Raw genomic sequence first — 20,947 nt, 5'->3', positions numbered from 1 at the left:
AGTCGAGCGCCTCTTGGTTGATGACCAGGTCTATAAAACTAAGTTTTAATTTAGTTTAGTTTTAGAAGACACTACCACTTGTGGAAAATTTTAATATCTATTATTATTATTATTATCACCATCAAATTTTCCCATCTTCATATGGACAATCATTTTATCTTGCATTAAGGATATCGAAGCTGTTTTACTCTGAGGCCTATTATGCTTATGTTTATTAAAAGTCTAGATATACCAGCTGGACTAGCATACAGATCACAGCAGTGTATATAAATAAGTAATTGAGAAAGAAAAGGAACACCATATCAAAATAGGACAGTATCAAACATATAAAAGTAGACATTTGATCCTAAAGTGACTGACTTTAAGATCAAATGGGATCAACACGTGGGTTCACTTCAAAGAGGAACTTAGAGGGGAGGGTTATTTGAGTGGGCAGACTTGATGGGCCGTAGGCCCTTTTCTGCCGTCATATTCTATGTTTCTATGACAAGGTAGAGTGTGGTGCAGTGGTTAAAGCTACAGCCTCAGCACCCTGGGGTTGTGGGTTCAAATTCCATGCTGCTCCTTGTGACCCTGGGCAAGTCACTTAATCCCCCCATTGCCTCAAGTACATTTGATAGATTGTGAGTCCACCAAGACAGACAGGGAAAAATGCTTGAGTACCTGAATAAACTCATGTAAACCGTTCTGAGCTCTGCTGGGAGAACGGTACAGAAAACTGAATAAATAAATAAATGAACACTATTAACCCAGATAGTCATAGGTGATCCAGGAATGTGCTACAGAACCTTATCACAACCGGGCTCCTTTATAAGCCAAGGGGGGGGGGGAGATCTTGTACCTATGAGCGATCTTCTCTGTTGTTGTTTGGTTTGGTACAAATAGAAGTACGGTAGAATTTCAAGAAAAATTAATTAACTTATGAGAAAATCATTTTTATTACAAAGCCAATGCAAACACAGAGCTGAAACATATGCAGACAATATAAGATCCAGATGAAAGGCATGAGTACAATGTAATTTGTATAAATGACAACAGAGGGTAAGACTGGTAATGATAATGATGAGTGTGGAAGAAAGTGGGCCAGACTAAACCCTACCTCCCCCATCATCTGTTGAATGATATAGTTCATGTATACAAGATGTCAGTGTGTCAAATATAGATGACATCAAATATTTAGTATAAGATGCAAAATGAGACACTTGACCTTGTAAGAAAGGAAAACAAGTCTGAGGGAAGGAAACTGAACAAAGACCTGCTAAGGAATATAACATAGTCCCTTATTCAGAGGAAGGAAATGAAATGAAGGCAATCAAGAATCAAATGGATCATGCTTGGGTGCTTGGAAATTCCTTGGCTCGGAAAAAGAATACATCTGTTTGTAGGTTTGCTACAACCTAGGGAGAGGGAGAGAGAGAGATACATATATATGATGCACAGTCAGAAGGAAGTGCAACCAGAGACTCATGAAATCACCAGACAACAAAGGTAAGAAAAATGATTTTGTTTTCAATTTAGTGATCAAAATGTGTCGGTTTGAGAATTTATATCTGCTGTCTATATTTTGCACTCTATTTGTCTATTACTGAGGTGACATTGCATATTTTAAAGTCATCTGCCTTGACCTCTTTGAAGAAAACCCCAAATATAAATGATAATTAAGATTTTCTCTGTGTTTTTATAATTTTGTGGTTACCATTAAGTATTAAAAAGATTATATGGGAGGGCTGACTGAGCTTGCTGGCGATTTTTCTCTCAATCAGGCACCCCTGCAGCCACCACCCGGCATCTGCCGATTCGGAGAGGAGATCCTCTCTCCCAGCATAAAACCAGTGTGAGCTGCGTAACGTGGCCCGCGGATGTATGACCGAAGGGGCGTGGCCAAAGGGCCACCTGATAGTTTAAATATTTCCCAATTCCTAGAATCATCAAAAGATTATATAGCCAAGAGAGCAACATTATTAGTTTCTTTTTTGACTGAATTAGAAAAACAAGATATACTTAAAACTGTATTTTTTGAACAAAATACCCTGTTTTGTAGTCAACAGATAAACATCTTTCCAGATGTCTCTAGAAGTCTTTTGTAAACCGCATAGAACTTCATGGTACTGCGGTATATAAACTGTTATTATTATTATTATTAGACAAACGCAATACAGGAGGAAGCAATTCCTGCAACTCAAGGCTAGAACCTTGGGTGCGGGTGCTTCATTTTTCTTAAGTTCCCCTGTAAATGCTTGGTGACTTATCAGAACACTAGATATATATTTTTAGATCCAGTTCATTTAGAAAATTTTCTTTTAGATAAACCTAAATTGGATATATTGCTTGTTATTAGTGCAGAAGCTGAGAAGGAATGAAATGAAATGATTATTATTTGCCTGACTTCAAAGCTTATTAGACTACTGATGTTTAGCTCTTTATTTCTTTGAATATAAAATCGGCGACAAGATTAGCCAGCCCTCAATAATGTGGACTTGTATATCAATATTTTAATTTGAAGTATTTTCTTTATGTTCTTTATATTACTTGAATTTGTTATGTCGTAACAATTAATTAAAAAAAAATAAAAAAAGATTATATGGTGTGTATATGAAAAACGGCTGGAAGAAATTGCATTACAATTAGTACTATTATTATGGGGGGTGGAGTCAGGAGCGGAGTTTGGGCGGGTCTGGTTTGGAGCTTGGGCAGGGGTACTCAATTGCTATTTTCTAGGCTTGGGGGGTACTTGGCTTGAAGACATTGAGAAACTCTGATTTAAGAGAGCTGTGTGTAGCTCTACTAGGTTATCCTTTACTAGGAGCTGATGTTCTGGAGACAAGTATGTACGTTTTTAATCTGATTTTTGTGGAGGTGTGAGAGGGTCATTTAACACTGGGGAAGTGTATGGGGTTTTTTTTTACTTTGCCTATGAAGTAGTTATCTGGTTCGTCCAGGATGTCTAACAAAACATTCGATTATCCCTGCAGGATGACTAAGTCTAGGTCAACCCCCCATCCCGCCCTCATACTGCTTAACCACTCCTCCAGATACACCCTTTCAGCTCTGGGTGCACAGCAGCATTCAGAGGCATAAAAAGTCTTGCAGCATGTCCAGTAAGTTCGTTTGATTATCGGCACTTGGATGGGCGGTTTTTAGATGTGTTTAAGTTTTGATTATGAACCCCATATTCATTAAACAAATACGATTTCAAAGCCTTCTTAAAAATCTTATAATTACTCATTATTATATGGTCAGATCAATTTTTTCAAAATTTGGCGGCTTGGTAAGCAAAAGAGGAAGTAAATATTCTCTTATATTTTATTCCTCTCACCTCTAGGGATCGAAAAGGAGAATTCTGTCTTAAGGCCATGCAATCTTGCTTCTGAGTAACATGGCAAAGAAGATATATAAGATGATGCTTCTCCATGATAAATTTTAAACAGCATACAGAAGACTTTTAAACCAAATTCTGGCCTCTACAGGAAGCCAGTGAAGCTTCAGCAGATATGGTGCAACTATCTCCTTTTTAAAATCTGTAAATCAATCGAATTGCAATTTCCGTAATATTGATTTAGGACAATCTAAATAAATAATATTTCTATCAGTGAATCAGAATTAAGTGCTGGGGGAGGGGGGAAGAACCCTTCCCTGAGGTCACCCATGAGGTATGAGGGTAGAAAGAATGTGGGTGGCCTAGGACAGGGTTAGGCAATTCCAGGCCTCGAGAGCCGGAGCCAGGTCAGGTTTTCAGGATATCCAAAATGAATATGTATGAGATGGATTTGCATGCACTGCCTCCTTGAGATGCAAATCTATCTCACGCATATTTATTGTGGATATCCTGAAAACCTGACCTGTCTCTGGCTCTCGAGGAGTGGAACTGCCTACCCCTGGCCTAGGATAAATGGAGGAAGGTGGTGTGAGCAGGAGGCAGTCCTGCAACAGCAATTCTAGGGGACCCAGAGGTAGCAAAGGTGTGGCCCAAGAAAGTCAAGAGGCAAGTGAGAAATTCCTCATTGAGAACGTCTGGACAGCACGCTGTGCTCATGGGATTCCTTCGAAGATCAGTTCTGGTTAAATAAGTTCTATTACTGTATATACTTTTTTCCAGTTGAGAGCAGTGGTATTAGAAAAAGGGAGGAAGGCAGGCTTTGGAGCAAGAAGTTTTGTTAAGGCTACAAGTAAAGGGGTTCCCAAAGGTTTTTTGAACTTTTTGCACCTGAAGGTACTTTAACTCAATCTGAAATTCAATTGTTGTTTTAAACAGCTTATTTTGGACCTTGGGGTTGTTTGAGGTTGATGACAGACGGAGGAGGCAGATGGAGGAGACAGCGCTGCAGCATCCGGCCCCGACAGGTACAGACCCGGGTTCTGGAACCAATCGTTGCTGTTGCCACTATTATCTATGGGGAACTTTGCTTTGATAAACGAGCATTTTGGATTACGAGCATGCTCCTGGAACGGATTATGCTTGTAATCCAAGGTACCACTGTATATAAAAGGAAGAAGGCTAAAATCAAAGTATGCACAGCCTTTCCAAATAAAGACCAAAAGTAAGTTACAATAAAATAAGTTGATAAACATTAAAACATAGATAGGTAAGCATAAAGACAAGCCCTTCTGTGGCACTGAACATGTCCTTTTCTGTATCTGAAAGCATGAGAAGATGCTAGTGATTAACTAAATATATGTCTGCTAACAAATTAATAACATGAGGGCAATTCTCAAAGGGGCACTTTTCTGGAGCCTATTCTAGAAGCAAGATGGTGCATATAAATAGACTATTAGCATTTACACATTTTGTAAAATAATCCAGACCCAGCTCTGTGGTCGATGTAAGTGGTTACGCCTAAATTACATACATGTATTTTAACTGTTATAAGAACATAAGAATTGCCATACGGAGAAAGACCGAAGGTCCATCAAGCCCAGTATTCTGTTTCCAACAGTGGCCAATCCAGGTCCAAAGTACCAAGCTAGATCCCAAGATTTTATACTGCTTATCCTATGAATAAGTAATGAATTTCCCCAAGCCATCTCAATAACGGCCAATAGACTTTTCTCTTTTAGGAAATTATCCAAACATTTTTTAAACCCTGCTGAGCTAATTGATGTCACCATATTCTCTGGTAACAAATTCTAGAGTTGTATTATACGTTGTGTGAAGAAATATTTTCTCTACTTTGTTTTAAATCTACTACTTAGTATATAGCTTCATCGCATGCCCCCTAGACCTAGTATTTTTGGAAAGAGTAAACAAGCAATTCCCATTTACCCTTTCTATTCCACTCAGTATTTTATAGACCTCTATCATATCACCCCTGAGCCCTCTATTCTCCAAGCTGAAGAGCCATAGCGGAAAGACTGAATGAATTTTTTGCTTCGGTCTTTACCGAAGAAGATGTAAGAGATCTATCTGAACCAGAAATGGTTTTCAACGGTGATGATGCGGAGGAACTGAAAGAAATCTCGGTGAATCTGGAAGATGTACTGAGCCAAATCGACAAGTTAAAAAGTGATAAATCGCCAGGACTGGATAGTATACATCCCAGGGTACTAAAAGAACTCAAGCATGAAATTGCTGACCTGCTGTTAGTGATCTGTAACCTGTCGCTAAAATCGTCTGTAGTACCTGAAGATTGAAGGGTGGCCAATGTTACGCCAATTTTTAAAAAGGACTCCAGGGGAAATCTGGGAAATTACAGACAGGTAAGCCTCACTTCAGTGCCGGGCAAAATGCTAGAAACAATTCTAAAAAATAAAATTGTGGAACATGTAGACAAACATGATTTAATGAAATGGAGTCAGCATGGGTTCAGCCGAGGGAGGCTGCTCTTATGCTCTTTTCTCACAGGGAAGTTGCCCCATCCTTTTCTCAATCTATTTATTTATTTTCATGATTTATAAACCGCTTAAGGGCTCCTTTTACTAAGGTGCTGCACATGCTAACCCTGCGCTACGCGCCAAGAACTAATGCCAGCTCAATGCTGGCATTAGTGTCTAGTGTGCTAAAAATGCTAGCACAGCTTAGTAAAAGGAGCCTCAAGTCTGAGCGGTGTACATATCAAACATATACAGTTATGAAAAGAAAAATTCTGCTACATCTTTTTTGAGATGCAACGACCAGAACTGCGCACAGTATTTGAGGTAAGGCATTATAACATTCTGATCCAGATCCAGATTTGAACTTTCGATTTCAATGCTTGCCTTTCCAAATCTAAGCGCAAAGTAAATGACCTATTCAAATATAGTACGTATATCCAGCCTACTAAGGCCTTCATTTAGTAAGGTGCGCTAACCAATTAGCACGTGCTAAACGCTAATGCGTTAGCGTTTAGTGAGCACACCTTAGTGAAAGAGGGAGTAAGTATTTTCTCATAGTTGCAATATAGGAGAAAATCTTGACCCTTCTAAAGTGATGTCACTGAAGAAATGGAGAGTGATTTGACTTGGCCCAGGTCATAAAGATGGCCTGTGGGAGGAAAGAGCTTTGAAGCCATTCTACTCCACTGAATACTCAAAGTTAAACTTGAGCTAAAAAACAGAGCATCTCAAATTAAAACAAGGGCAATTATTTGAGAAGGGAACATTTACCGATACAAAAAGTCACAGTAACATGTTCAAAGTAGGCAAGCTTTCCCCTGCATAAGAACTGCCATCTCCGGATCAGACTTTCGGTCCATCAAGTCCAGCGATCCGCACACGCGGAGGCCCTGGCGTAATTTTAGTCACCCATATGCCTCTCGTAAGGAGATGTCATCTAGTTTGCTTTTAAATCCTAGAACGGTGGATTCCGCAATAACCTCCTCATTTCAGTTTTGTTCTGAAATGTATTCAGTAGAGGAGACACAATAAGGTAGAGAAGCAGATTAATCTGATACTAGTGGGCTATTGGGGGAGTATTATTGATGTACTAGTCTTTAAGTTCGTTACATTAACGGGTGCTAGAATAGATGTGTGTGTGTGTGTCTTTCTTTCTGTCTCTCTCTCTCCTTAGCCGCTGTCTGTCTGTCTTTTTTTGCTGTCTGTTTCTTTTTTTTTCTTTCAGTCTCTCTCCATGGCTCCCTGTCCTTCTGTTTATGTCTTTCACTGCCACCTTTTCTGTCAGTCTGTCAGTCTCGTCTGTTTGGCCCCTGTCCGTGTGTGTGGAGATGTCAGGGGGATGTCGGTGGAGGTCCAGGATGTCAGGGGAATATTGGGGATCTTAGGGGGGATGTAAATTATTCTGCCCCTTCTTCCACCTACCTTTTTTTTTTTTTTTAATCAAGCAGCAAACGGCAAACGGCACAGAATAACCGCTGCTGGGAGAAGTAAACAGCCACTCGCAGCAAATCGAACGCACGCGCCTCACACGTCGCAAGCACTGCACATGCACGCACGCTTTACCAACTTCTCTGCTACAATTTCTCTGCCAGCCACAGAGCTACGGATGCATGGAGCCACCAGGTTAGAAGTGCGCATGCGCGGTAAGGGAATTATTATAGTAGATGCGACAGAGAAGCATAAAGAGACCATGAAGGCCATGCTATCATCTTAGATCATCTGCATTCTGAAGACACTTTGGAGAAAATTCTATAAGGGTTCACCCTAAAGTGCAAAGAAGGTGCCTGGGTACCCCGACTCCATTATAGAATATAAGTGCAACTTGGCATTGGCAAGCCTGCAGCTACACCAACCATAGAGCTGGCACCAATGCAACTACTTAAATGCAGCACGGACCTATAGCTTACCTTGCCTACGTCCCACCCAAGCTCCACTCCCGTGTACGCCCCGCTTACAAATATGCGCTATGTACTTTAAATGGGTATTTGCGGCATAGCCATTAGGTATCTTGCCCTGCTACCCTTTACATACACATATGTGCGTAAATACTAGCTTTAGAGTGATTTGTGTGTGTAATGCGGGGACCTAGATTAAAGAACTGTCCTTTTAGGTTTCTTTCAAATTCAAGGACAGTTCCATCAGTAACAATAAGAAAAACCTAACTACCTTGTACTTGTCTCTAATATTGGCTGCTGATTTCATTGGAAGTTCTCTTGAATCACATTCCATGACTACATTCCTAACTACTTAATTCAAAATGATAATCAAACCTAAGCAAGTCATAGAAATCCACTTACCATCATCAGCATCCGTGACATTGAAGCTAAGAACAGTTGATCCTAAAGGCAGATTTTCCATCACAGACGTACTAAATAAAGGCATGGCAAATATGGGAGGATTATCGTTTATATCAAGTATGTTGAAGTAAACTTTCACAGCACTGAACTGTCTGCCTCCATCTTCAGCATGAACAGTCAGGATATAAAACTGCTGCACTTCGTAATCCAACGCACGAGTCAGGTTAAAGACTCCAGTAACTGGGTTCAGGAAGAATATACCGTCTTCATCATCTTCGTTGATAATGTAAGTAATTTCACCATTTGCACCAGAGTCGTCGTCAGTGGCCAAGATAGCTGCTACTATAGAACCTGTAAGCATAGGATGAAAATGGAATCAGTGAATAAAGAGAGAGATCTGGATGACATCAATTATGTACTGAGAATAAAAAAAAACCCAAAATTAACATTCTCAAATATTCACAAAGAACTAATTTAATTCACATATGTGTATAAAACTGGAATGTTAATTATAACAATTTCATATCATGAGCAATTTAAGTTCTATATCTATTGTATTGTACAAGATAGTAGACATAAATATTTGAAAATTACATGATGGGTAAGCAGCTGATTTCAGCATTTATTTAAACAGTGGAACCTTGGTTTACGAGCATAATTCGTTCCAGAAGCATGCTCGTAAACCAAATTACTCGTATATTAAAGCGAGTTTCCCCATAGGAAGTAAGGGAAACTCGCTTGATTCGTTCCTACCCACTCCCACCCTCCTGAGAACCGGCATTACTCCCCCCGCTCACAAAGGCCCCCCCCATGTGATCCGCCAACCCCCCCACCCCCCACGATCCGGCATCCCCCACACACCCATCTACCCACCCGAACACATCGCTTACCCCCATCTGGCACCGGCACCAACGCACAGAACATGCCAGTGCCGGTGTCTGAAGATCTGCTGTCCTTTTTGCTGGGCCTTGAGCATCTGCGCATGCTCAAGGCCTTCGAGTTCCCACTCTCTCCGAGATTCGCAGGAACTCGGGAACTCGAAGACCTTGAGCATGTGCAGATGCTCAAGGCCCAGCAAAAAGGACGGCAGATCTTCGGGGACCAGCACTGGAATGTCTTGTGCGTTGGTGCCTGGTGCCAGATGGGGGTAAGCGATGTGTTTGGGTGGGTGGATAGGTGCGTGAGGGATGCCGTATCGCGGCGGTGGGGGGGGGGGTAAGGGGGGGTGCTCATACATCGAGGCAGGCTCAGTTTCCGAGGCACCAATTTTGCTCGTCTTGCAAAACACTCGCAAACCAGTGCACTCATAAACCAAGGTACCAATGTATGCCACTTATATGGTTTATATTCAGGTACTTTATCATATTTCCCAATCTGTCCTGGTGGACCTAAGCTCTATCTAGTGTACCTGGGGCAATGAGGGGATTAAGTGACTTGCCCAGGGTCACAAGGAGCAGTGAGGGATTTGAACCCACAACCTCAGGGTGCTGAGCTGTACCTCTAATCCCTGTGTCACACACTCACCATAAACAAGGGACATACTGTATGAATAGCCACCCTGGATCAGACCAAAGGTCCACAAGTACCTGGCAGAAACCCAGAAAAAAAAAAGAGGCAGCTATGCAGAGTGCAGCTGGATCAGTTTAGAAAATGAACAAGGATTTATTTTTTATTTATAGCACACATGTGTTTCTTAATATTTTGCTGCCATACAAATAGGATGATTCAATCCATCTTGAGTCACAAGTAAATGATTTCTGTTCTTGGCCTTGACTTTATAATCGTAAAAAGAGGAAAACTCTACTGCAACTACTTGACCAATAATACACAAAACCCACACTTTTTATTTCCGGTTGAGATTTTACTTGTTGCAATCACTGTTTTCTTTATAACACATTCAATTTTCTTGTTTTTCATCAACTCAAGTATAAAAAAACAGACCAAAACAGGCAGAGCCATCGCAAACGAGGTGCTGTTCGAACTGCAGTATCCAGGGAATAGGTGGCTTTCATCTGATTGCAGTTTAGCAGTAGGGTCATTCTCCTAGGACAAGCAGGATGAGTCAGCCACATATGGGTGTTGTCCCAACAGCTCCCAATTTGCGGATAAGCTCTCCAATAGCTCAGAGAGATTTTTTTTTTTTTTTCCTCTGAGCACGTGCAGTGTCCGGGCCCCACTGGGCAGGCCTGAGCCCTACCCATTTCCCCCTGCTTCACCCTAATCCCCAGTCTTTAGTTTCCGCCCGTTCCCATCGGTCGGATTTTCTACAGCTCTCCATTACAACTTTTCTACTCATCACCTTGAACGACTGGGATGCAGGAGAAGGATGAATACACTGGATCCTCATGAATTGTGCACCCACTGATTGGATCCAGCGCTCGAGGTTCCCGTGTTGCTTGCATTGTGCGCACATGTCACCATGTGCACGCAAGCTAAGGAAGAGGGCACTGAGAGAGTTCATGAAGAGAAGAAGTGAGACCCGAGAATCTTCCTCCAGCAGCCATCCTCATCGGAATGCAGCAGCGGGGGATCCACAAGCTACAGCGGCAAGGAGCCTCCAGGATGCCCTGGCTCAGCTAATCCCCATATAGTCAATCCCACAAGTGAAGCCTTTCTTTTGGGAATAAAATTGGAAACAACAATCTATCTTTGTTCAATATTTTATCGAAGCAACTGGGATTCTGATCACGACTGTGGTTAGTGTCACTAGCTCAACACTTTTGAATGCAAGATAAGTATAATAAAATTGTCTTTCTTATTTTCTCTCTCTTTCTGGCTTCATCACTATCACCCTCTGCCAAGCAGTGGTATTCAACAACAACAAAAAAAGTCCTTTTGGAGCCTTCTTTGAGGCCATCACATTTTTCACCATTTAAACAACAGCTCCCATCAACTTACACTGAACATATCCCTCAGAAAGGTAGAACTGCGAGATGCTCAAAAACACCAAAGCACGTATTATTACGCATGTGGCACCATGTCCTTCTGTAGAATGATAGCATAATTATTATGCAGTAAAATTATTTTCCATTTTCAGGATTCTATCTTTTTTATTGGTTAAATATTTTCCTTCTCAACATAACACTAAAGGCAGAGTACAATTATAAGATTATATCAAAGCAGAGTCGGTATATCTCAGAGGGTGGAGGGGAAGATTCCATATAGTGGAACTTGGCAAACTAGCACAAAATGGCAGATGGATTTTTCTCGCAGAAATATCCAAATCACTATTTCCAAAACTCATTTTTAAGATGTTTTTTTAGCCAGTTCCTCTAAATCTTAAGGGGGCGTATTAGAGGCATGTTCTCGGCAGAATAGGGCAGTTTACAAAATCCTGAGTGGAGTAGAATGGATACAAGTGGATCAATTTTTCACTCCGTCAAAAATGACAAAGACTAGGGGACATTTGATGAAGTTACAGGGAAATACTTTTAAAACCAATAGGAGGAAATTTTTTTTTTTTTCACTCAGAGAATAGTTAAGCTTTGGAACGCTTTTGCCAGAGGTTGTGGTAAGTTACAAATTAGCCAAATGGGGGTCTAGGATAACTTGTGCTGCCTTTATTATAATTTTTTTTTGCACCTAAAGTGCTTTAAATTGTAAAGGGTTTAATTTGTTAACCCACTTATTTTAAACATATAAACAGTAACCTAATTTAAAGATAGAACTCATCCCCAGACTCTATAATGAGGTTGAAGTATCATAAATATGCATAATTCTCAGTAAAGAAACCTCTTATAACCTGGAGGTTATTTCAAGTCCTCATTCTGAAAGCATGTGAAATAATCTTTTACTTCAAAACCTCCTTCCTACCCATAGATTTATTTATTTCTTTATAAATTTATTAAAATATTTATTAATGAAATAGATAAAAATCCAACTAACTAATTGGGAAGTACAATTTTTAAATTATTAAACTTCATCAATATGTATATTATTCTAAATATATACTTTATACAAGAGCAACAACACTTATCTTAGTGGCTTGCCAGCCAGAGCCAACGTTGAGGGACTGTGAACTGCCCACCGTGAACTGCCCGATGCTCACAATTAATTTAGAGCATTTCAGCTAATGAAAAGCCTTCTTCGGGGGACAATGTTGCTGTTGTGCCACTTGCCTTCCAAACTTGTGGACCTTCTTGCCTTCTTGAGGTTGTGGTAAAAGCAGATAGCGTAGCTGGTTTTAAGAAAGAAGGCTAAGGGGCTCATAATCGAAAGAGAAAAACGTCCAAAAACTGGCCTAAGTCGGCACTTGGACGAACATTGTCAAAATACGTCTAAGTACCGATAATGAAAACAGGTTTTGGACGTATTTCTAAACGACCTAGGACTTCATAGTGCCGCTGAACGACCAAAGCTAAATGGGGCGTTTCAGGAGGAGTGTCAAGGGCGAGAGGTGGGTCGGCTTAGATTTAGTCGTACAGCATGTATAACCGAAAGTTGGTCTAAGTCACAAAAACCCACCTAAAGTCACCAGATAAGCACTGCAAACACATAATACAGACCCCCACACACTACCCCAGTGATCACCGACCTCCCCAACCTCATTCTGTCCCGCGTTGCTGTTAACATCATCAGTGATGCGGCAGAGGAATGTAATATAATACTATGTAACACTACCTACAACTTCGGTAAGTAGAGCACATGGTAGAAGGCTGCCAGGAACTCCCCAACCCAAATGGAAGAGGATTCTGATTTTCAAAATCAACCAGTGTGCCTGCATCTAATGCATAATAATTCCACTGGCACTTTCATTTTGCTGAAAAATAAATCATACTTCATTTAAAGCAGTGGTCGCAAACTTGCGGCCCGCCAGGTACTATTTATCATAATCACAAAAGTAAAATAAAACAGTTTCTTAATCATAAATACATTATTATTATTAAGACTTAGCCAAAAGGAAAGAGTTTGACCTCATGCAAAATTGTCATTTCTTTAACTATTTTTTTCTGAGGCCCTCCAAGTACCTACAAATCCAAAATGTGGCCTTGCAAAGGGTTTGAGTTTAAGACCACTGATTTAGAGGGCTCTTTAAATCATATTATAAAAGTAAGATCCATGTGTGATGTCTGAAGCCATTAGGCTCTTTAGTCAGTGTCTGTATTTCAAAACACTTTAACAACTGAAAACTTAATTTCCTCTTGCTATCCAGTACATTGCAACAGTGAAATTGGTGCCAAATACATCACAGGATGGGTTTCACACTTTTCAGCTTCTGCTAAAACAGTTACCAATTCAGTCTGTGCTTGGGCTGGGCTAGGTGAGAAAGCTTGCACCTTTTGGAAGATGGAATATATATATTGTACCATGTAAAGTTGATGAGCTACAGTTGTGTCTTTAAACATCTTCTTGCCCTGACGTCAGAGAAAGGGCGGGACCGCCGGAAGAGGAAGCAGCGCAGACGCAGGGCTCACAGAAGGGCCTGGACCGCCAAGAGGAAGCAGCAGGACAACGGTAGGAGCTTCTACATGATGGGGGGGGGGGTCGGGAGGCTGTGGGGGTGCGAGCGGTCCTTCGGGGGGGGGGGGTGCGGGTGGGAGTGCGTGCGAGCGGGCCTTCGGGATGCGGGTGCGTGCGAGCGGTCCTTCGGGGTGGGGGTGCGAGCGGTCCTGCGGGGGGGGTGAATCGGACGTCGGGGGGGGGGGCATCAGGCTTTCAGGGTGGGGACAGGACTTCAAGGGGGAGAGGAGAGTCGGGGTGGCCAGAGGAGAGTCGGGGCGGGCGAAAGGAGAGTCGGGCGGCGACGGGAGAGTCGGGGCGGCATGCGCGGTATACGGGTGTGCGCGGTATATAAAAATTTATTTACATAAATTACAGTTTCCCGCGCGCTATACCCGTGTGCGCGTTTTACACGGGTGAGCGGTATATGAGTGAAAATACGGTACACTTTTTTGCTTTCTTCATGGCCACTTCAACTATGACAGAGGAGTAAAAGAGCTGGACTTTAATGAAATGAAGAGACAACTGGTTTCATATTTTATGTTCTTATTACTGGAGACAAATGTGAAAGGTAAAAGGAGTCTTCTAGAAGGCCTTGAACTAGGCCTCTGGGCCTTCTCTAAGTTGCTCATAGTTCTTCTTCCTACTAAACCTAGTTCCTCTTGCTATAGGCTGAACACCTCTTGGGTAAGAGATGTCCTCAGACGGTCCTTTAAAGCAGGAGGAAGAGATGACACAGAAAGCCCACAGAGTATGTCTCTGCTTCCAAAGAGGAGTCCAGAGGAATAAAATCTAGATGTAAGACATCTTCAAACAACCTAGCAACAATGTCAGATAATATCTTCAGAAGGCAACAGTCTTTGCTTACTGGAGGAGGCTTTGAAAAAAGTTGTTTTTCCAGGTAAATATTTCTTTTAAAATTTAATTTGATGTTGGTAATACCAGCTTTCAATGTTTCTACGGTGAAACTAATGCCTGTACTGCAAATGCCACCAAGCCATACTTGAAGCCATATTCCTATAATGATACTGGAAGCTTTGATCCCAGTACTCTAGTACTACTGGAAATATTATTATAAATATCAAAATTATATAATAGAAAAAAGGGAGGTTATTAGCTGCTGTAGGATTCTCATTTGCAGAATTACGATTTAAACAACATCTACAACAATCTAGTTTGGGAAAGATCCAGATTATGTGGCTTATTGTCTTAAAAAATAAAATAAGAAAGAGAGAGGCTTAATCTGTGACCATTAGTGCTAGATGCAGAAAATGCTCCCTCTAAGGATTGACTAGGTGTGTGCAAATATTCTCATGTGAGCAAGACATGGGGGAAGTCACTGCTTGCCCTGGATCGGTAGCATGGAATATTGCTACTCCTTGGGTTTAGTCCAGGTACCAGGGATCTAGATTGGCCACTGTGAGAACGGGCAGGCTTGATGGACCCAGCAAGGCTATTCTTATCCACTGCTTGTTCCTTGAATAAGCAGCATATAATCTGTTTTGCTACTTGGGATCTAGCTAGGTACTTGGGACCTGGGTTGGCAACTGTTGGAAATAGGATACTAGGCTTGATGGACATTTGTTCTGTCCCAGTATAATAATTCTTATGTTCTTAACAAGCTCTATAAATTTTTTGTGTGTGAGCAACAACTTCTAAAAACCAACAATTTTCCACATTTACAAGTATTTTTGTTGGCGACCAAGTCAAGTCTATGAGCAACGCTCCTAGAATGTATGAGAAATTACTCATATGCTCAGCTTAGAGGGAACTTAGGATGCACCTTAGGGCCCTGTCTTTGTGTGCTAGAGTCAGTACAACATCGGCTTGGGGAGAAAGGGAAACTGAACGGGCCATTTGGCCTTTATCTGCCATCATGTTTCTGTTTCAAAAGGCAGTTTGCTACTTACCTGGTGCAGTATCCTCTGGTATGTCAAATGAATACACCTGCTTAGAGAATCTGGGAATGTGATCATTCACATCACTAACAGTGATGTTAATCCTCATGTCTGATGACTGCAGGCCATCATCAGCTCGGACCAGCAGGGAGTATTTGGAGCGGCGTTCCCTGTCCAAACGTTTTGTAGCTATCAAATCCCCAGATTCGGGGTCAATACGAAAACTGTCATCAGCACCACTTATGATCGTGTACGTGATGAGTGCATTTGCCCCCTAAATAATAAAAAATAATGACATTAGAATAATCTTTAATCCAATCCAATCTTTAGGCAAAGACATCCCTATAATAACATGTCATTTTCAACTCAACTCCTAACTAAACTAAACTAAAACGTGAATTTATAGACCGTGTCATCTTTACATAAATAAAGCTCGACTCGGTTTGCAGTAAGTGATGTTAGAGGGGAAAATAATGAAGAGGAAAGGGTGCAATCAGTGCTTTCTTGGTTTCAGGTAAATAAGGATATGTTTTGCTAGAACATCTGATGTTGATACTTGTAGTTGAAGATTATAACACAGAAGCTGCTAGCTAGATTTATTGGGAATATTTCATCTTACTTCGTCGTGGGAGCTTACTCCGCCCTGTCTCTTACATGCAGCGTCAAGCTATTTTAGAAGCTCGGCGCCAAGCTTTCCAGCTGACTCCACAGTGTTAACTTTCACCATGAAGTTAACTCTCTGGCTTCTCTCTCTCTTACTCTTGCTGTTTCTATCCTACCCATTTTGCAAATTCTCTCTCCCCCAATGCCCTAGCCTTAGAATTCCCTTATTGGTGCATACTAGAAATCATTCTTCTAAAAAACCTTTTCAGGATGTCAATTATGCTTCTCTAAAGCCTGTTTTAACTACCAACTTCCCTAGTCCAGCCTCTGACTCCCTTACTCCTGTCCCAATATTATATTGCAATGCTAGATCTGTATGCAACAAGGTTCAAATACTAAAATGATCTACTAGGGATCTCGATCCTAGGTTCTTGTGCATTACTGAATCGTGGATTACAAAAAATGATTTATTTACTCAAAATGAACTCTGTTCCCACGGTTTTCGAGGTCTCTTTTCTTCCAGAAACTGCCAAAAAGGAGGAGTTTTGGCACTTCTCTACAAATCATTTTTTGATGTACAGCTTCTTGAAAAAGGTAGTGATGCGATGAGCTCTCTCATCACTCGTTAGGTATTTTGCTATTTTACCGTCCCCCGATTACCTGGAACAAATCTTCTGAACTAGTATTCGAGACAATAACAAGTGCTTTTCTAAAATTCCAAAAAGTAAATTTGATCATGTCTCTCTGCTTCTGCAAAAACTTCATTGGCTTCCAATAATTTCCAGGGTTTACTTTAAATGTGCCTGCTTAACATTCAAGATCTTGCATGGCATCCTTCCCCCTTTAATTCCTCTGTCTTGGAATTCTGTAAGACCAGATCTACTCAAAAATTTAAATTGTCCTTCCCAACATCGAAAGGCGTTATCTACTTTTCAAAATTACTGAGTTGTGGAATAATTTTTCTGTTCAACTGCGTAATCTGGTCTCTTTCCAACTATTTTGAAAACATCTGAAAACTTGACTATTTTCAAAGTTGTAAATTCTGCTCCTCTCCATACTATCCCAAATTCATATTGTAATTGTTCTCTTTTCTAATTTTTGTAAACCGTGCTGAGCTCTATTGTTATAGAGAAGATACAGTATATAAGCCTAAGTTTTAGTTTAGTTTAGTTTGACTATAAGCCAAGATTCTTGGGCCCCCAAAAACTGGGGTCTTGACTTATAGTCGAGCCAGAAGAAAACTTTGTGCTTCTCTCCTCTCCCAGCTTTGACCAGCACTTCTCTCTCTTTGTTACTGCTCCCTCCTGGCTGCTGCTGCTGCCACTGACAGAAATGAAAGCAAGCTGGGCTGTTGTAGGGTGGACATCGAGTGGACACTTCCAAGCTGATTTTGCAGCATTTTCAGTGAGCTGGTGCCAATGTTTGGAACAACTACTTACTGTTGATGAAACATCGTTATACCACTACGATTCTGAGACAAATCAACAATGGCGGCACTCAGGTTCTCCAAGGCCAAGGAAATTCAAGACCCAAAAGTCAGCAGGAAAGGTCATGGCCACAGTGTTTTGGGATCATGAAGGTGATGTAATGATTATCTTCCAATGGGCCAAACAGTTAATGCAGAATACTACTGTAACTTGCTGTGCCGATTAAAGGAGGCATTGAAAGAAAAAAGGAGAGGGAAGCTGTGGAAAGGAGTTCTTTTTGCTCACAAGGCTGGCAAAATGATGAATGTTTTGACACAGTTGGGGTTTCAATGCATAGACCATCCAGCCTACTCACCAGATCTTGCTCCATCTCACTATTTTCTGTTTCCAAACCTTCAAAACAGTTTGAAAGAGCAACAATTTTTGAGTGATTTGGAGGTGATTGCAGCAGCCCTTTTAGTAACCAGACATCAAAGTAGTTTTTGGAAGGGTTACAGAAACTTCAAATACAATGTGCTAAGTGTGTTGAACTCATGAATAAGTGAAATAACTTGTAAGTTTCATGGCTCTACATCATTCCCTTCTTGGTTGGGCTGAAAACTTTTCAGCCTAGTTCCAGGATAGCTGTTTTGCCCTGGCAAAATGTAATGTCACCCATTTGTGTACCTAACTCAATCCTGTTTGTCAATGGAAAAACACAAAATTATAAATCAAATAGCTTTGAAAGCTTGCTTTCTTTTGTTTTCATGCATACTGACTGCTATATTACTAGAAAAGGATGACAACTTCATAATATTATGAGGTTTAAAATTGCTGACAGGCATTATGACAGACCAGACTCCCTTAGGCTCCCTCTGTATTCCTGATACAAGGGAGGAGCTTTAGGCTTAGGCTCCTCCCCCTTGTATCCGGGATACAGAGGGAGCCTAAGGGAGCCCCTGATTGGCTCAGACACCTAAGACCCTGCCCAGGGGAGGGGCTTGAGGCATCTGAGCTAATCAGGCCCTAGGCCCCTCCCCATGCATCAGATGATATACTGGGGAGGGGCCTAAGGCTCACACTGCAGACAGCGGATGGCAGAGGAGAAGGAGGGACTGACTGAGCACTCCTCCTGCTCCTGACTTAAAGGTACGGGCATGGGGGTAATGGAGGGCGGGGCGAGGCCATTAAAATAAACCCCCAACCTGGCAGAAGCCCTGATAGCAGTGACAGGAGGCTGCTTCCCCTGTCACTACTGTTAGGGCTCTGTGCATGTCTCAATCGCTCACTGAGCGATTGAATCATTATTGTTAGTGAATCTAGCCCTTAGTTGCTAATTGTGCTTATAATCAAGGCCTTGCTCTCACTGGAAATATTATACAAAACATTACTTTGGCTGTATTCCAATCTTCCTACCTCATCAGCATCTATTGCGGTTAGCTGCATTATCTTGGATCCATCGCCAATATTTTCTTGTACAGTTAGATCAAGCAAATCGCTAGGGAACATTGGTGGATTATCATTGATATCCTGAAGTGTTATTTCAACCTAAGGAGAAATAATATCACATGAGTACAAGTGTCAGGCTCATATTAAAAAACTGAGTACTTGAGAGGTATCATCCTTACTACTTAATAAATTAAAAGAACAAATAAGAGCACTTGAGATTGAATATGCTACAAACTCCAGATATTTTGCCTTTCAAAATCTCTGCAAACTCAGGCTTGAATATAATAATATTCATACCAAAAAAAATCACAGGACCAGTAACAAAATAAAACTGGCCACTGTCTCCAATCAAGGATGGTGGTGGTTAAAAGTCCTACTCATAATAGGCTTGCATCTAAAGACAAGGAAATCAGACTGAACGCTTGAGGACTCCACTGATGACCCTCGCAATTAATTCCCTCCCGCCCAATAAAATAAAACAAAGATCCTCTAAAGTGAAGATGCCATGAGAAAAATCCATATCATTACTAAAACTTTATCTGACTTTTTAAAGAAATTAAATAGTTTAAACTTGGTTTCCATTTGTATCTGATCCATTAATAGTCATGGTAATCCCCTTTGACAATGAACTGCCAAGAGCTTTTCAACCACTAAATTTCTGACAAAAATGAAATGGTTTAAAATTCTCTTTGATAGATTTATTTGATTCCAAGGATTACTGTAACTGTGACATATTGTGAGCCATTAACTTTATATTATATATGTTAACCTTTAACCCGTCCTGAGCTCTTTGGGGTTTATGGAATAGAAATTGAAATCAATAAACGAATAGTGCCAGAATACAAATTTCCCATTTGATCAAGCAGCTTCCCAGAATTTCCTATTTCCTGCGCTAAAGCATTCACATACTGAAAAGTAAATAAGCGTTCCCTCCATATGTAAGGTTTATCTATTTCACAAATATTAATGACAGTGTTTGAAAGATATTGGCCAGGGTTCTTTGCCCTTTGCCCTTTTAAAGCATGACTGTTTAGTTCACAGGCCTTTGGATGGTACAATTAAAGGGTTTTGAGCTTGCTTTTATTTTTCACTTCTAGCTGGGTTGTAAATGTGAAAACTGACAGAAAGACAGCAGCTGTTTCCCATCAACGATGCAAAAGAAACAAGTCTATTAGGTGGTCATCTAAACTTGGAAGACCACCAAGGAAAAACAGATTAGCAGTACTACATCTGTCACTTATCTTTTTAAAGAAGGACTAAAGGGAAGATGCAAACAATCCCCCCAAAACTGGTGGAAAACATCGGGCTACAGAGCGATACTCAACACAAACACCATGCAAAATTATAAACATGCTGGCGATAAAAGTGGGAGGAACGTGCCTGGTGCCTGCGCACAAGAGCTGAGCGGTAGGTATAGCTCTTGTTTGCAGGCCCAGTAGAATGCTGGGCAGATGTGATTGCTGGAGCTCTGAAGAGCCAAGCAGCAGCAAGGAGGAGGGGGGAATCCTTCCAGTTGCAGATGAAGCCTCTTTGCTATGGACAGTTTGGAAGTAAAAAAAAAAAAAGACGACGTCCATGGCGATTTTGAACGCAGTGTTAAGTGCAGGACACACAGACACACAAAACATGCATATGACTATTCTTGCAGACTTTCAAATTCATGCAATCTCCCCCTATATTCAAGCAAACTGTGCTACCAACAGCTCCAGACCTGACCGAAAAGTTTGCACGCAAAAGATGGGTGTCCCTTCCTGAGCATTATACGGAGTGCTCATTTTAATACTAATGAGCTCCTTGTAAATTCTTGGCCGAATTCTCTGTGACTGCTAAAAGCCACAGAGGACCCTTTGAACATACAAGGATGAAAGTTCTTTTTTACCCAGAGGGTGGTGGACACATGGAACGCGCTTCCGTAGGTTGTGATAGGCCAGAGCATGCTACAGGGGTTCAAGGAAGGTTTAGATAGGTTCCTAAAGGATAAGGGGATTGAGGGGTACAGATAGAAGTAGAGGTAGGTTATAGGAATAGTCAGGGACCACTTCACAGG

At 41.2% G+C, this 20,947-nt stretch overlaps 1 protein-coding gene across 4 annotated transcripts in view; it reads right to left on the bottom strand.

Annotated features, from left to right (window-relative positions):
- Positions 1-20,947, bottom strand: part of FAT4 (FAT atypical cadherin 4) — a 320,456-nt gene that overhangs the window by 123,470 nt on the left and 176,039 nt on the right. For all 4 annotated transcript variants that reach the window (XM_033938757.1, XM_033938746.1, XM_033938766.1 and 1 more), the window contains 3 exons: positions 18,868-18,999; positions 15,455-15,716; positions 8,106-8,456 (listed from right to left, as the gene is read on the bottom strand). In XM_033938757.1, the coding sequence (XP_033794648.1) occupies positions 8,106-8,456; positions 15,455-15,716; positions 18,868-18,960 (706 nt within the window). In that variant the 5' untranslated portion in view covers positions 18,961-18,999. The remainder of the gene's footprint in view (positions 1-8,105; positions 8,457-15,454; positions 15,717-18,867; positions 19,000-20,947) is intronic.

The sequence above is a fragment of the Geotrypetes seraphini genome, chromosome 1, assembly GCF_902459505.1.
Source record: "Geotrypetes seraphini chromosome 1, aGeoSer1.1, whole genome shotgun sequence".
Lineage (NCBI taxonomy): Eukaryota > Metazoa > Chordata > Amphibia > Gymnophiona > Dermophiidae > Geotrypetes > Geotrypetes seraphini.
The sequence above is the reverse complement of the archived record's forward strand: the minus strand, read 5'-3'. Positions and strand labels throughout refer to the sequence as shown.